Genomic DNA, 15,856 nt, shown 5'->3' on the forward strand with positions numbered 1-15,856 from the left:
ATCCCCAACCCCATCCTTTGTCCCCCTTAAACAATTACACACACACACACACACACACACTCTCTTATATATGGATTAATCACTCTAAGAGGTGAATGTGTACATGTGTGTAATGTGTGTGTCAGCTAAGACAACAGATGCACTCACAGGGTAAGTAGTAACTAGTTTGTATAGCATTCAGGCCAGAGAGCATTGAAAATATGAAATCTGATTTACCACAAGCAGTGGAAGAGCTGAGAACCAACAGAAATCCCCAGTATGGTTTTATGTTTTCTGGATACATGCACATGTAATGACTATGTCATAAAGAGTAGATGGAATGGGTTTCCAAGAAAAGGTTGACAGCAATTTTTGTTCTTGGCTTTGGGGGCCCCTCAGAAGGTATTTTCAGGGATGTGCTTAGTAAGAGTTGAAGTGGATAAATCTGTCAGGTTCTGAAAAAGCATATTAAAGAGTCATGGAAAAAAATGTAGTTATCAAGAGTCTTAAAAAAGAAATACAATGAGGTTGTTGGCTTTGTTTATTTGTTTAGTTTTAAGCAAAGAACATGACTTAGTGTAAAATGATTCCTCTGATAGCTAAAAGGATCTCAAACTCAACTTTCTGTTTACTCTGTTAAGTAGATGGAAGCAATAGTATTCATCTGTACTGAAGCATGTTCTAATAAGTCAAGCACGGGATGACTGCTGTGGGTGGATACTATGTGCTGGGATACTTACCTAACCGATGACCATATAACCTACATACACACTTAACTGCTGAGTATTAAATTACCATGTCAAAGAGTTGGCAACAAACATTTTTTACAAGTTTTCTCTTTACATTTATTATTTTATTTATTTACTTATTTGTTGTGTTTGCATGCCCACGGAGACCAGAGCTGGTTCTCTTCTTCTAATATGTGGGTTCCTGGGATGAAACTCAGCCCATCCAGCTCAATGGCAAGTGGCTTTTCCTGCTAAGCCATCTTGCTGGCTCTCAACAAACATTCTGAAGTAATTTGTATCCCTGTTATCATTATGAAATGAAAAATTAGAAATTGCTGAAATATATACAATTTGACTCAATGGGTACCAAAGTAGTTACATGATGAAGAATAATTAGACTACATGGACAATGAGAAAATTTCATGAAAGAAGGGAGACCTGAGATGGATTAATATTTGCTTAGTAGAGAAGAAAAGAATACTGTATGTGGGACGTGGAGAGGGAAAAACACTAGCAAGAAGATAAAGAAATGTAGCTTCTCCTGGATCAATGAGGAAATTTGATTCCGTCAGAAAATTGAGCATGGCTGCAGCATACACAGCTAACTTATTAAGTAGTCTAATGTTCGGATAAAAATGGGACCCTTGGGATTCTGTTCTACTTCTTTCCACAAACCAATAAAGTCACAAACGACTTCCACCACTTTGTATAATTATACAGACACTTGCATTACTTATCTGACCTCGGATTATCTGCTACCAGGACAAAAGAGAGTATTTGTCAGAGTAATTTAAACAAAAGGTATCAGCTACTCAATACTAGGAACAGGATGGGAGACACCCATGGCAACTACAGAATGAGAATGACCAGACTAGGGAATCTCCAATCTACCTTAATTACACACTGAACTTTAAATTCATTGCCTAATGGTATGTATTTGAGAGATGGAGAAAGTAGTACAATGTGGGAAAGACATAGTTCTAGTAACTAGATCCCTTGGGGAATCTCAGGGGCAAGCCAAGGACTAAGTCTATTTGCTGAAAGGACAGCTAGGAAAAGACTGAGAACAGTATGACCTAGATGGTCAGCACCCAAAGTGGGGTTGCTCTAAGCATAATGGATGAGCAGTTAATATCTATACTGGAAATCATAATAAATCGGGACATGTGATCACCCTTGTTATAGTATGTATTTCACAGCCACCTTTCCTAAAGGCTACGAGGACTCAGAGAAGTAAGAAAGCTAGTTTGGAGTGTAAGGAGAAAGATGGACTGGACTTTCTGATGATGAAGGAGCGAAATCAGTAAGGAAGTAGGAGGTTGTTTTATAGGTCAACACTATCACAGTGACCTAAACCAAGACCAGGATAATGAGGCAGAAGAAAGAGACAAGGCAGAAGTAGGTTAGAAGTAGAATGCTCTCCATTTATTCATGACTAAAATAATATTTTGTAATTATTATAGCTGTATTTACAAAACAGAAATAAGAAGAAGCAACAGTATTTAAACCCTACTTCCTACCTAGATCCTAATGATCTGCTGTTTTGCTATCCCTCCATGTACTAAAGGCAGGATTTAAATTTCTTCTCTTTTTTCCAACCAAATCTCTATTTAATTCTCAATCTACTACTGTAACACTTCCTTTAGCTATCAATCTGGTATTTCTTCTTTGAAATATATAGCATACACCAAAACATAAGCTTTCGTTTTCTTTCCCACTTAAACCATTAAGTGCTTTATCAACAAATTAGGCTATACTAGATATTTTATAGTTTTTAAGATATGTTTAATTTTATGTGTATGTGGTTTTCCCTCCATGTATGTATGTGTACATACATAGATATGTGTGTCTGGTACCTGCGGAGGTCAGAGGATATCAGATCTCCTGGGAGTTCTGGGAACTGAACCCCTAGTCCTCTGCAAGAGTAACAAATGTCTTAAGGGGTGAGCCAACGCTCTGGTCCCATTCTAGCTATTCTGTAATGGTCCAGAGCAACTTGAATGGATTCTTAAATCCTCACAACCCCTGTAGTACAGCATCCCTCTATCTGTTCTGTACACTGACTGGTACCCTTTATTTGTGAGGAAGACAGTTTTCTCTTTCATCTTCATTCTGTCTACACTTTTGAGAATACAAATGACTCACCCTGCAGAACAGCACATCTGTAAAAATATTCTGTTTTTAGAAAGAGCACAGAGACTGTTACACAGGACTCCGTGACCCGGCTTTCGGTGTACTTTTGAGTCGACGTGAAGGAGTGTGGTCACTGCTGAGGGTGACAGTGTAGCCAGGAAGCCAGGGCTCACACTCTCCTGGTTTTAGCAAAGAGCACGGAAGTGGGTTCTAAAGGTGACAGCAGGAAACAAAGGGATGCTTGTCCGTCTTTCCAGACCAAAGGACAAGTGTTCTAGGGAACATTTTCAGTGCCGCTGCTGGCTACCTGCCGCAGGCGGCATTTCTCAGCTGCTGTAAACTACAACAATGGGAGGAGACAGAAGATGCGACTATGCTACCTCTAGAATTCTTAAGCTCCAGTTTATTTTTGAAAAATCTTTAAAAAGAAAAATTCAGTACAAGCATAGCATATTCTGATCATTTATCCAACTCAGATTTCTGTGTACCACATAAGTTTGTGTGTATTAATGAGACATTAATACAAATGTGTTTATTATGGAATATATCTGCATAAAGGGAAAGCTAAACTGTCAAAGGATACTATATAAATGAAGAGTTCATGGTAGTTTAATATAAAAGATGAGAGAATTGAACAATTATTCTATATATGGTATAGAAGAGGAGATCGAAGTGAAAGAGCTTTATATTTCATCCAAGTTTAGAAAGTATGTGGGGTATTAAGAGAAACATCAGGAATCCAAGAAGGCAGAGAAAAGTTTAAACTAATTCACTACAGCTCTTTCTGCTGGCTACATTTCATAATTAGCTGTTATTCATATTTTATTCTGGCTAGTATTTCCATTGCAGAGAGAAAATTGGAGGTGGGGATAAAGGATATGACACATACCACCATTGGTGTCAGTACTGATCATTAAAGGGGTCTATAACCTCAACTGCAGCACCTGTGTCTGTCAACTCCACTGTGTGTGTCAACATGGAGGACAAGTGGTGAATACTCAGACATACCAAGACGGATGTCTTAGAAGAACCCTCCCCCTTCTTCCTTCATAAAAATAATGATGACTTAAAATATGGAAGTACAGATAGGCAGAACATAAATTCTTCCAGAATTATAATCTTCCTGTATCAATCTATATTTTGGAACATGCCCCTGTCTCTTTGACTTAGTTGGAATTACAGTATACTATAAACTCCTCATGATTACACTGACCTGTAATAATTCCAGTGGGTTCAATCTGTTACTTGGTCTCTAATCCCAACAAGTCACCTAGGATCCTCTGGGTTTAGAGCCATAGAAAAGATCCTACGTATTAATTTCACTTAGCTCCAAAATAAGCCTTAAATATAAAGATCAAAGACCACTTTACCAAGGACTAGTGCTCACCATAAATTTTAAAATGAAGGGGACCTGGCCTCTTGGGAGAATGAAAGACTCAACTTGTATTTCTGGAACTAAAATATTACTGATATCTGTGTTTAAAGTAGGAAAGAAATAGTGAATGTTAAGAGTTTGTCTAAAGAGAGGTCATGAGAATGTTAAAGGAAGTACCTGGAATCCTCATGTCATTGAGAGAATAACAGAAGAGAAGAGAGACAGGTGTACTGATTACAGGGAGTATAAACTATTTCATCGATAGCCTTAAATTACTTCACCTCTTACTCTTAACTGTTTTACAATCAACTAAACAAACTTATCAATATATAAAACAAGTTATGAGGACATTTTAAAATACAGTGTCTAGTTTGAAATGCATACTAAAAAGCTGACTGTTTCTAACCTACTATCTGTCTGTCTGTGTGTCTGTCTACCTGAATGATGTGGCACATGACTATGAATTAAAGACCCAGTATTAGACACACACTGTTGTGTACACAGAGCTAGTGTTAGCTTACTACCAGCAGGGTCACAGGTGCCTGCGGTCTGGATCATGGGATTCCTGTCTTCGGCTAGAGTTTCTGAATCTATAAAATGAGGCAGCTACAAATGCACTCCAGCTATAAATCCTAATACATTCTATTTTTTCTTTACACACTTCATCTCATCACACAACCAGAGGTGGAAAAACTCCTGATTAGACTTTCCCAAAAGCTAGTGGCATCCTATAAACATTATAAATTATTTCCAAGTATGTATCCAACAAGATTACACCTGTTTAAAAATACTGCTCCTTAAGTACCACCAGGACAATAAACAAGAAAAACATGCAACATCTATAAGAAGGTCTATGTTTTGGTAGTTTAAAAGAATAAAGAAAAATGTAAAGGGCTTTTATTTATGATAATATTGAATTATGCATCTCTATTTAAAATCAAGAAATTAAGTTTAAATTCTTAGGTTTTTAAAATTCCTGTCCCATTATTTGAATGTTATGGGTACTTTGTTCTGACTTGCAAATGAAAGCCCAGGCTGGACACTGTCTACAGGCATCAACAGGAATAAAGTACACTGTCAAAAGAACACTGAACTACGGCCACTGAGCTACCTTCACAGAGAAGGAACGGCTGTGCTTTTGAAATTGACACAAGGTATGTGGTCTCAAAATAGTTTAGCTTAAGTACAATGAGAACCCCAAGATTTAGTTAACTATTAGCTGACGTACTTTCTCAAAAGCTCATTTTGACTCACCTTTGTCCAAGGATGTGCCTTAATCTGAGGGAATTTGAATTCTGTATAATTTGGGTTCATTTCTCTAATTTGCTCCCTTGTTGGTGTTCCCAGGACCTAGACCAAGAAAAAGAAATATTGTCAACTTTGTCTATCTATATATATTGATGCACGGGTTTTACTGAAATAAAGAATTCAAATCAGAAATAAAATATAAAACTCAATAGATTTTGTGAAAGCTTTTTCATTTGTATCTATTTGTAAAACCATGTTATTCCACCACAGACTGATGTTCTATGATAAGAATGATGTTAAAATTATTACTAGAGGGGCTGGAGAGATGGCTCAGCGGTTAAGAACACTGGCTACTCTTCTGGAGGACCAGGGTTCAATTCTCAGCAACCACATGGCGGCTCACAGCTGTCTATAAGTTCCAGTTCCAGGGGCTCTGACAACTTCACACAGACATGTAGGCAGGCAAAACACCAATGCATATAAAATAAAAAATCATTTTGCCAGGCGGTAGTGGCACACATCTTTAATCCCAGCACTCAGGAGGCAGAGGCAGGCAGATCTCTGTGAGTTCAAGGCCAGCCTGGTCTACAGAGCGAGTTCCAGGACAGCTAGGGCTGTTACACAGAGAAACCCTGTCTCAAAAAAAAAAAAAAAAAAAAAAAATTACTAGAAAATATTCCAGGGACTGGCTCACTAGTTAAGAACACAGCTATCCGTAACTCTAGTCCCAGGAGGTCCTATAATACCCCCTGGCTTCTGAGGGCACCAAGCACTACTATGCTGTAGACACACATGCATGCAAAACACCCATGCACGTAAAATAAATAAAAATTTACAAAATATTCAAGTAACCCCAGCTTCCTTTCCCATTGTATTCCAACACTGTCTTAGTAGCTGTAAGAAGGAAAAAAAGCAATAATCAAGTTGGCCAGGCCTGGCAATGATGTAACCTGAAATCTGTTGGCAAATTTCAAGCAGGTCTTCTCTAAAACTCTAGGTTTGATTCATACATACATAAAAACTAGATTTTAAAAAAAAGCTAAAAAAAAAAACCAATCAAGGTAAAATCAAGTAGATTCTACACAGAGGAACAATCGATTTTCGATGGTCACATCTGAATAAGACTTTTATTTGTGGAATAAAGCCCGTACTCTATCTGTCCTATTACAAATGCCAATCAGAAGCTGTGTCAAGGACTTTCATCATTTCACTCAATTTCACTGAATAGTGTCACTATGTAAAAGAAACTACATGAAGATCTAGAGAAGACAAAGAACAAGAGAACTCATAGCTGTTTATTAAAAATATGTAAGTATAATACACGGCAAAAAACAAATTGAGCGCTTCATTCCCTCTAGAGCTGTACTTGGCACTGGACACAAGGAAGGCCACACAAGACAGGTTTCCAGGAGAAGCATCACACACACACACACACACAGACACACACACACACACACACACACACACACACACACACACCCATACACACTATTAAGACTTCACATATTACTTATCTTTATTACCTTAGAGCCCAATATGAATGAAATATTTGTTTACTGAGACAGGATCTTACTAGATAGCCTTGGCTAGCCCAGAACTCAGAGATCCACTCAACTGCTCTGAGTACTGGGCTTAAAGTCATGTATCACTATGACCAGCTGAAACAAGTTTACTGAAAAATAAAAAAATCACACTATTTACAACTTAATGGCAGTTTCGTGGGAGAGTAATACAATGTCAAATATTTAATTTGTGCTAGCAACCAATGAATAATTAGGGGTAGTTCTGTAAACATTCAGAACAAAGTAAAGATTTTTTTTTTTTTTTAAAAGACAATCTCACTATGTAGTCCTTGCTGGCCTGGAACTCATTGGTATCTGCCTGTCCCCTGCCTCCCGAGTGCTGGGATTAAAAGAGTACAGCACCATGCCCAAGCCACACTCCTTAGTTTTTGATTGGCTTTAATTCTCTAGACACCATTAAAACCTTTGTAACTTCCTTAACTTTTTAAATAGACTTTTCTTCAAAAGATACTCTTAAGAAAATAAGAAGTCAAAGACTGAGATAAGATTGTAAAACACATTCTTCAACATCTCTAGACTTTATTAGGAACTCTACTTGACTCGGAAAATACTGAGGAGACATCTGCATTCCCACGTCTATTGCTTTACAATAGTCAAGATACAGGATCAGTCTATGTGTACACTGATGGGGATGAACACAAAAAAATGTGCTATGCATACACAATGGAGTTTTATTTTGCCATAAAACAAATGAACTGTCATTAGCAACAACATGAACAGAACTAGAAGACATTATATTAAACTAAGTTGGCCACAGAAAAACAATTACCACCTGTTCTACTTATCTGGAAGCCAGAAATTGACTATTCGGTTTTTACATCTGTAGGAGCCTCCACAAGCACAGTGCATTAACAATGGAGCAAAACAGACTCAACAGTAATGGTACAAAATTCCTTAGTTATAGCTGTTCATCAGAACTGAACTGCTGTTTTTACCTGTAAGACAGGCACTTGTGACTTTTAAGAAGCTTTAATTACTAACTTATAGCCTGTCATCAAAAATCCTATCATTATTTTAAAAATCAATTAAGCAAATAAAGAAATTCCTCAGCACACTTTATTTAAAGCCATCCAACCTTGAATTTACTAAGGCTGTTACATGGGGAACAAAGACATCCAAACATCACAAAATGTTCTAGATGTCACTTCTCTTGTTAAACACTGAACTAGAGTCATTTTTCTCCTCTTTTGATCAGTTTTTAAATCTTAAAGCCAAACCTCTTCCTAGGCAGGTTTTTTTTTTTTTTTTTTTTTTTTTTTTGTGATTTGATGAAGCAGGGAAATTGAAACATTAAAACACAAGTTGTGTGTGTGTGTGTGTGTGTGTGTGTGTGTGTGTGTGTGTGTGTGTGTTAAGCTTATTTATAGGCTGGGTGGTGGTGGCACACACCTTCAACTGAAGCACTAGGGAGGCAGGGGCAGGTGGATCTCTGCGAGTTCAAGGCCAGCCTGGTCTACATAGCAAGTTCTAGGCCAGCTGGGCCTACATGAGAGAAACTTGCCTTTCTAGACTTGATCATGAAGGGTTACAGAATCAACAAACTTTAGATAACTAGATGAGTGATCTTCTGATCTACAGGTCACTGTAGGTAGGTAGGTTTGTTTGTTTTCCTAGAAAGGGCCAGAGTAAGCAGAGTAGGTGTGTGAGCCATACTTCCCGCTCACTCTTCAGCTCTGATACTGCAGTAAAAAAGCAATCGTAACAGAAGCCTATTCCCAGCATGGGTGCAAACTGTATGCAGGTCTGGGTCCTAGCTGGCTGACCACTCATCTGTTTCAAACATTTTTAGGATGAAAACTGGAGGCCCAGAATGAGTATCTTTGCAGAGGTAAAAATGAGCTAAAGCTGATGATTTCCAGAGGAGCATGGGTTATAAGGTTTAGTTCGGAAGTGAACAATCTGGTTTCTAATTTCAGTAGCTTATATACAGGAACTGAACTGACATAGACATTTAGAAAAGGAGAAACTGGGGCTGAGGAGGTAACTCAGCTGGTAAAGTACCTTCTGCAAGGCAAGCATGAAGACCTGAATGTGCTCTCTACGAACGCACGTGAAAGGGCAGGCCTGGTGCCATGCTGGTCTGGAAGGTGAAGACAGGCAGACCCAGTGCCATGCTTATCTGGGAGGAGAAGACAGGAAGAGAACCCTGGGAGCACACTGGCCAGTCAGCCTGTCATACAAGGCAAGTTCCAAGTCAGGGAGAGACCTTGCCTCAAACAAAAATAAAGGGGGCTGGCAGGGGCAAGTCCTGTGTCTGACAAGCGACACACAAAATTGTACTCTGGCCACCATAAGACACAGGGACATAAGTGTAAACACATGGACAAAAGAACCTAAAAAAGACTGGCAAACTGCCTTCTAAATGTTTATTTTTATGCCTATGGCCAAATACTACTCCAGCCTTAATCAGAGAAGTTTCTCTTTACAATAAACAACAGTAAATATAAAGCCTCATGGATACTTAACATGCTGAGGGTAAGTGAGCACTGAGTGCTCAGTGCCAATGAGAATATTTGTACCACTCCCTCTAAGAGTCCTGGAGAAGAATGGAAGAGTAGGTCTAAGAAAAGGGTGAAGAATGGGGAGTACAGGCAGAGCAGATGCAAAAAGCAAAAACCAAACCAACCAAACAAAAAAACTATCTGAAAAACTATAAACTAAAAGTTTTCCTCTAATTTGATTAAAATCTTGCATGCTTCACAATCTAAGAGACCCGAGGGACCTCAATTAGCATAAATAAGATCATGTCAAGTCATAATTGATAAAAGTCATTAGTAAAAGGAAAATTTACAGATACATGAAGGGAAAATAGAAAAGGGTAGGGCTTTTAATCAGGGAGGGTGATAACAGAAGAGGAGGAGGGGCAGATAAACAACACTAACAATGTCAACAAATTATTTTACACATGAAATGAAGGAAGGGTGGCAGGGAGTTGGTTCAAGGGTTAGCAGCACTTGCTACTTACTCTTCAGAGGACTAGGGTTTGATTCCCAGCACCCATACGGTAGCTCACAACCATCTGTAACTCTAGTCCCAGGAGATCCAAAACCTTCTTCGGCACTTGGTGGGCAACAGGCATGTACATGGTGTACATACATATATACAGGCAAAACACTCATAAACATAAATAATAACTATAAAAAATTCTAATTTAAAAGGGAGTCGGGGGGAGGTCCTTCAAGAATACCACGAAAAAACAGGACACACTAAACCCAGGTGTCAAGAAAAAAAATGCTAACCGAAAATGAGAGCGAGGCTGGGGAAGCACTCCAGCCAGTAAAGTGATCTTCTAAAGACATTTAGTGTGAGTAACCGCTCAGACTGTTAGCAGCAGCTCTTCATCCCAAGAGGACACTCAGGGATGAAAGACAAAAGCTTCTAACAGGCTCTCCTGCTCTGACAAAGGGATTATGATAACTATACGCTGTTTCCCTCTCCACGACAAAGAGATGACCAGCACACCAAATGACAAATACATAGTTTCCCTCTCATTCAGAAAGTCCTCCAGAGGGGCTGGTAGGATGGCTCAGTGTTCAAGCAAGTATTACTCTTCCCCACGAGTCTGATTCCCGGCACCTGTGTCAGGTGGTTCAGCACTGCCTGAGACTCCAGTTCCAAGGGATCTGATGCTTCCGGCTCCCAAGGGGAAGCCGCACCCACGTGGCAGACACTCTCTCACATACACGAGATTAAAAATAAGATATTCATTTTTTTCTTTATAGCAAGGTGTGATTGTACACACTTTTAATCCAGTACGCAAAGGCAGAGGCAGGCAGATCTCTGTGAGTTTGAGGCCAGCCTCACCTATACCGCAAGTTCCAGGACAGCCAAAGCTACATTTGTACACAAAGCTAGTAAAACAAAAAATTCCCTAACAACCAAAAATAAAAATAAAAATAAGCCTTCAGAGGAAGTTTCTATAAACAAAATGATAGCATATCGTATAAGGATTACAGCAGGTAGAAGAGATACTAAAATTATACTGAAAAAGGTGAGGAGATACAACAGTTGACAATAGGTTGTATGTGAGGTGGTACATTACTATTATTATTTAAAAACAGACTGACATTTTAAAGAGCTGTAGTTTTAATCCTAGAATAACCTCTAAACAGCACAACAAGGAAATATGGCTTAACAAGCCGTGATAGGTAATCCTTACTGTCATCGTGACAGGATTTACCATTACCACGGAGGCATCTCTCAAGGTGTCTATGAGGGGCTTCCATGAGCAGGGGTCCTGGACAAAAAAGAGAAAGCAGGCTAACCACCACCATTCACTGCTCTCTGGGCTCCCGCCACCATGCCTTCCCTACCATGACAGGACTGTGTCCTCTGACTGTGAGCCAATCCACACTTTCATTGGGTATTCTGTCACGGCAATAAGAAAGACTAATAAAGAAGCCAAGAGGAGCAAGGCCTGGTGGCTACGGCAGAAGGACTACCAAGTCTGACAACAGACAGGGCCGCAGAACAGATTCCAGACTAGGCAGGGCTATCTAGTAATTCCCTATCTAAACTACAAAAACAAGCAAAACACAGGCCAACAGAGCCCCAGAAGTCACCGACATATTAAAAACACGAGGGCCCAAAGACTTGTGCACAAATCAACACCAGCAAAGATCAGTACAAAACCAATACAAAAAGATGAGGTCAAAGGCCACACTGCAGTAAGGGAGGAAAGGAATCCTGCAAACACCCTGAAGGAGAGAAAGCCAGGGCTGATGTTCCCTTGGGGAAATCCAGGAGGCAGACGGGACAGCAGCAAACTGTTCACACTGGCAGCTGAGGTAGAAAACAGCATGCTAATAAAAATCATACCCACTGGCTAGTAAATAAATGACAATGTAAGTCTAAAAGCCAGGGGGACACCATGACAACAGACTGAGTATAATTATATAAAGCCAACACCACAAGTCAAAGACATTTTAATAACTCAACTATTATAGCTCAACTTCAGAACATGTCTAGTTATCACATTTTTAATAGGTTTAGAGAGTATTTCACCTGATTCACTACAGCTAACTCTTGAGTTTTGAAATAGGACAACTTTTTCATTTTATGGATAGGATATTTAATAACATTTTATTTTATGGATAGGATGCAAATAATCATTTCAGACACAAAACGAGGTTCTGTTGAATTTTAAGAAATGGGATTATTATTTTAATCTCCAAGAAACCTTGGTGTAAGTTATCCATTCACAAAACAAAGAATAGTTATTTCTGGATTTCTTAAAAACTGAGTCCTTCCATGACTTAAACTAGTCATAAAAGTTTTATGCACTTTTCTCTAGGCATGGCATTTCATTGTCCTAGTTAGCTTTAACTGCCAACTTGACACAGCCTCAAGTCACCTGAGAAGGGAGTCTCAATTGAGGAACTGCCTGGGTAAGGCTGGCCTGTGGGTATGTCTATGTATTGTCTTGATTGTTAATTGATGCAGGAGGGCCCAGCCCACCATGGGTGGCAGCACTCCCTGAACAGGTGGTCCTGGGCTGTGTAAGAAAGCTAGTTAAGTGTGGATCTGCCAGTGAGTCACCAAGCAGCATTCTTCCGTGTTTCTGCTGTACTTCTTTGGCTGTGACTGAGTTTCCTGATCAAAGGTAACGCTGCACGATGATACAGCAAGCAGGCTTGCCACCAAGTTCCTGTCTTGACTTCCCTCAAGGATGGAATGTGACCTGAAAGTGTTAAGCCAAATAAAGCCTTTCTTCACATAAGGAGCTTTTGATCAGAGTGTTTTATCACAGTAACAGAAAAGAAACTAGATTATTCACACAGTAAAAGAGAAAGGAAAAATGATTAAAAAAAATTATTACTCAAATGGAAGCAGAATCATTCTTCTATTGTGATAGTTTATGACCTTTCCATCTATGCAAAAAGTACCCTCTTTTGCTCATCATTCTATAACATCATAAAGATGAGAAGAAAGATTAAAAGAATCAGGGATCTATCTGCTATATCTCTGGGATGTTCTTCATCTCTTAATCAACATCATTTCAGCGATATCTGTTCCCATCCACATTTCTTACAGTATTTTTTTTACCCACTAGTTACAAATAGACCCACACACAGAAAACATTAAAACAGAAACTGAATTGATATCTTCAAAGAAATAAATAACGACCAAAGTAAGCATCTATAGGAAGCTCCAAAACAGGTACTTCTTCCAAGGGTTTTGTTTTTTTTTAAAAAAAATCCTTATTTTTTGAGATTATAATTTTATCATTTCCCCTTTCCTTTTCTTTCCCCCAAACCCCCACCTCTGCTCCCTTAAAATTTATGGCCTCTTTTTCTTAATCATTGTTACACACACACACACACACACACACACACACACACACACACACACACACGCTGCTCAGTCCACATAATGTTACTTGCATGTATATATTCAGGGGTGACCATTTGGATTGGATAACCAATTAAGTTTGCTCTTCACTAGGGAAGACTATTTCTCCAGTTCTCAGAACTCCTTAGTTGCCTACAGTTCTTTATCTAGGTTTGAGGCCTCCAGAGCTCCCTCCCAGGGCTGCCTGAAAATGACCTCAACAAAGACTACACCAACAGTCATGCCCAGGAGGTATTAGTCAGTTGCTTTTTTATGGCTCAACACCAGAGGGCACCAAACGTCAACAATGGAGCTGCACACGCAGCTGGTTTTGTGTAAGGCTGCCGTGGAGTAAATAAGCCACACTGAGAACGTTACTCCTCTGCTTAAAATGCTGCAGTGGCTTTCTAGCTCCCTAGAATACAGTACACCCCTACGGTCCACAGCTCTAGAGTCCTCTTTCCTGGTACACTCATATTCTATCAGCCCCACCACTCACAACCACCACGAGTAACTAAAACACAGAGCAGACCTAATTTCAGTTCAACAGCTAAGCACTAGCCTTCTTTCAATAGTGGACGCGTTATTTTCTAAGGAAGCCTTTCCAGGTAGCACCAACTCCAACAGGAATCCAGCCTTTGCACCACGCTCAGCTATCTGAGGTAATAACCAACCCCTCTTCCCAACCTACCTTTGAACTCCTTCAGTGCAAGAACCCCTACATTCTGGGCCCAACACCAAGACAAAAATCCTTCATTGACTCAAAAGATATAGTTAAAGGGGTTTAAAATGATATGTGGTGTGCTGGTTAGTTTTTTTTTTATTTTTTTTTTTAAATTTTATGTGCATTGGTATTTTGCCATGGGTATCGGGTCCCCTGGAACTGGAATTACAGACGTTATGAGCTGCCACGTGGGTGCTGGGAATTGAACCTGGGTCCTCTGCAAGAGCAGTCAATGCTCTTAACCACTGAGCCATCTCTCCAGTTCAGTGCTGGCTAGTTTTATGTTACCTTGACATGAACTATTGTCATTTAGGAAGAGGAAATCTCAATTCAGAAAACACCTCCATAAGACTAGACTGTAGAGAAGTCTGTAGTGCATTTTCTGTGATAGATGATTGATATGGGAGGACCCAGTCCACTGTGGGGGGTGCTACCCCTGGGCTGGTGGTCCTGTGTGCTATAAAAAAGCAAGCTGAGCAAGCCATGAGGAGCAAGCCAGTCAGCAACATTCCTCTATGGCCTCTGTATCAGTCCCTGCCTCTAGAGTCCTGCCTTGAGTTTCTGCCCTGACTTCTCTTGGTGATGTAGTGTGCCCCAAGAACCGTAAGTTAAAATAAACCACATCAGGGGGGCGGGAGGAGGGAGGACAAGGGAACCTGTGGCTGATATGTAAAATTAAATTAATTATAAAATTAAAAAAAATAAACATCATCCATTTACTCAGTGATAAACACAGGTTGATTTTCTATCTTGGTTACTGTAAATGATGCTACAATGGACATGGGAAAGTACAGCATCCACACAATCAAGTTTTGGGGATATATAATTGAGGGAGAGAGGGCTTAATCATACTGTAACTCAACTTTTAGTCTTCTAAGGAACCTCCAAATATGTTCTCCATACTGTCTGTATTAATTCATATTCCCACTAACTGCATAACATTCTCTCTTCTCCACAGGAGTGTAAGTGAGGTAAAGGGGTTTCAACTTATTCTTTTGCATACACACATCCAGTAGTCTAAGCATTATTGCCTCTACTGACTGTTTTCTCCCATTGTCTTGGAATCCATGTTAAAAAAAAAAAAACAAAAAAAACAAAAACCAGTTGGCCATAAATATAAAGACTTATTTCTTATTGGGGTGCATTACATGAAACTCCCAAATAATGAATAAAAATATCATATTGGGGAAAAAAAAGATACAGGGTCCTATAGTACTCAAAGTTCAAAAACAGAAAAAAGATTCTTGATTCTCAATTACGTCCCATTCATCTGTTAATTACTGTAACTGAACACTTAGGTTTTGAGACTATGACATGAGTCTTCCAGTCTATTCTTTATCAAAAGTGGTTTAGCTACCAGCCTTTGCTTTATAAATAAAATTCTGGATTAAACAACCCCCAAATGAACAACAGTCCAGTTTCTGAAGTTCTCAAAGTATCATTCACACAGGACTCTGTATATATATATAATGCCTAGCTCTTGTCTCAAATACTGAACAGTATTTTGCACACTTTAAAAAGCCTTCTACAAGATTGCTTTGTGTCCTTATATGACTTCCACCACCTTTTTCTAATCTTTAAGAAAAAAGCAGTACTGTTAATAAGGTTAAGGGTTCAGTCTGAAATTAAAAATGGCTACCAAAAAGAGGTTACCGCAGTGGTCTCAAGCTGCAAAACCTAACTACACAGAGACTGAATGAAGATGGCCAACCACTGGCCTTTTCAACTATCTTTGGACACAATGATAGTTGTGTCA

General features: G+C 39.3%; 1 protein-coding gene across 3 annotated transcripts in view; it reads right to left on the reverse strand.

The window, feature by feature from the left end:
• Gsk3b (glycogen synthase kinase 3 beta) overlaps positions 1 to 15,856 on the reverse strand; it is a 155,296-nt gene that overhangs the window by 28,179 nt on the left and 111,261 nt on the right. For all 3 annotated transcript variants that reach the window (XM_059277674.1, XM_059277675.1, XM_059277676.1), the window contains exon 8: positions 5,470 to 5,565. In XM_059277674.1, the coding sequence (XP_059133657.1) occupies positions 5,470 to 5,565 (96 nt within the window). The remainder of the gene's footprint in view (positions 1 to 5,469; positions 5,566 to 15,856) is intronic.

The sequence above is a fragment of the Peromyscus eremicus genome, chromosome 12 (genome assembly GCF_949786415.1).
Source record: "Peromyscus eremicus chromosome 12, PerEre_H2_v1, whole genome shotgun sequence".
In the NCBI taxonomy this organism is placed as follows: domain Eukaryota; kingdom Metazoa; phylum Chordata; class Mammalia; order Rodentia; family Cricetidae; genus Peromyscus; species Peromyscus eremicus.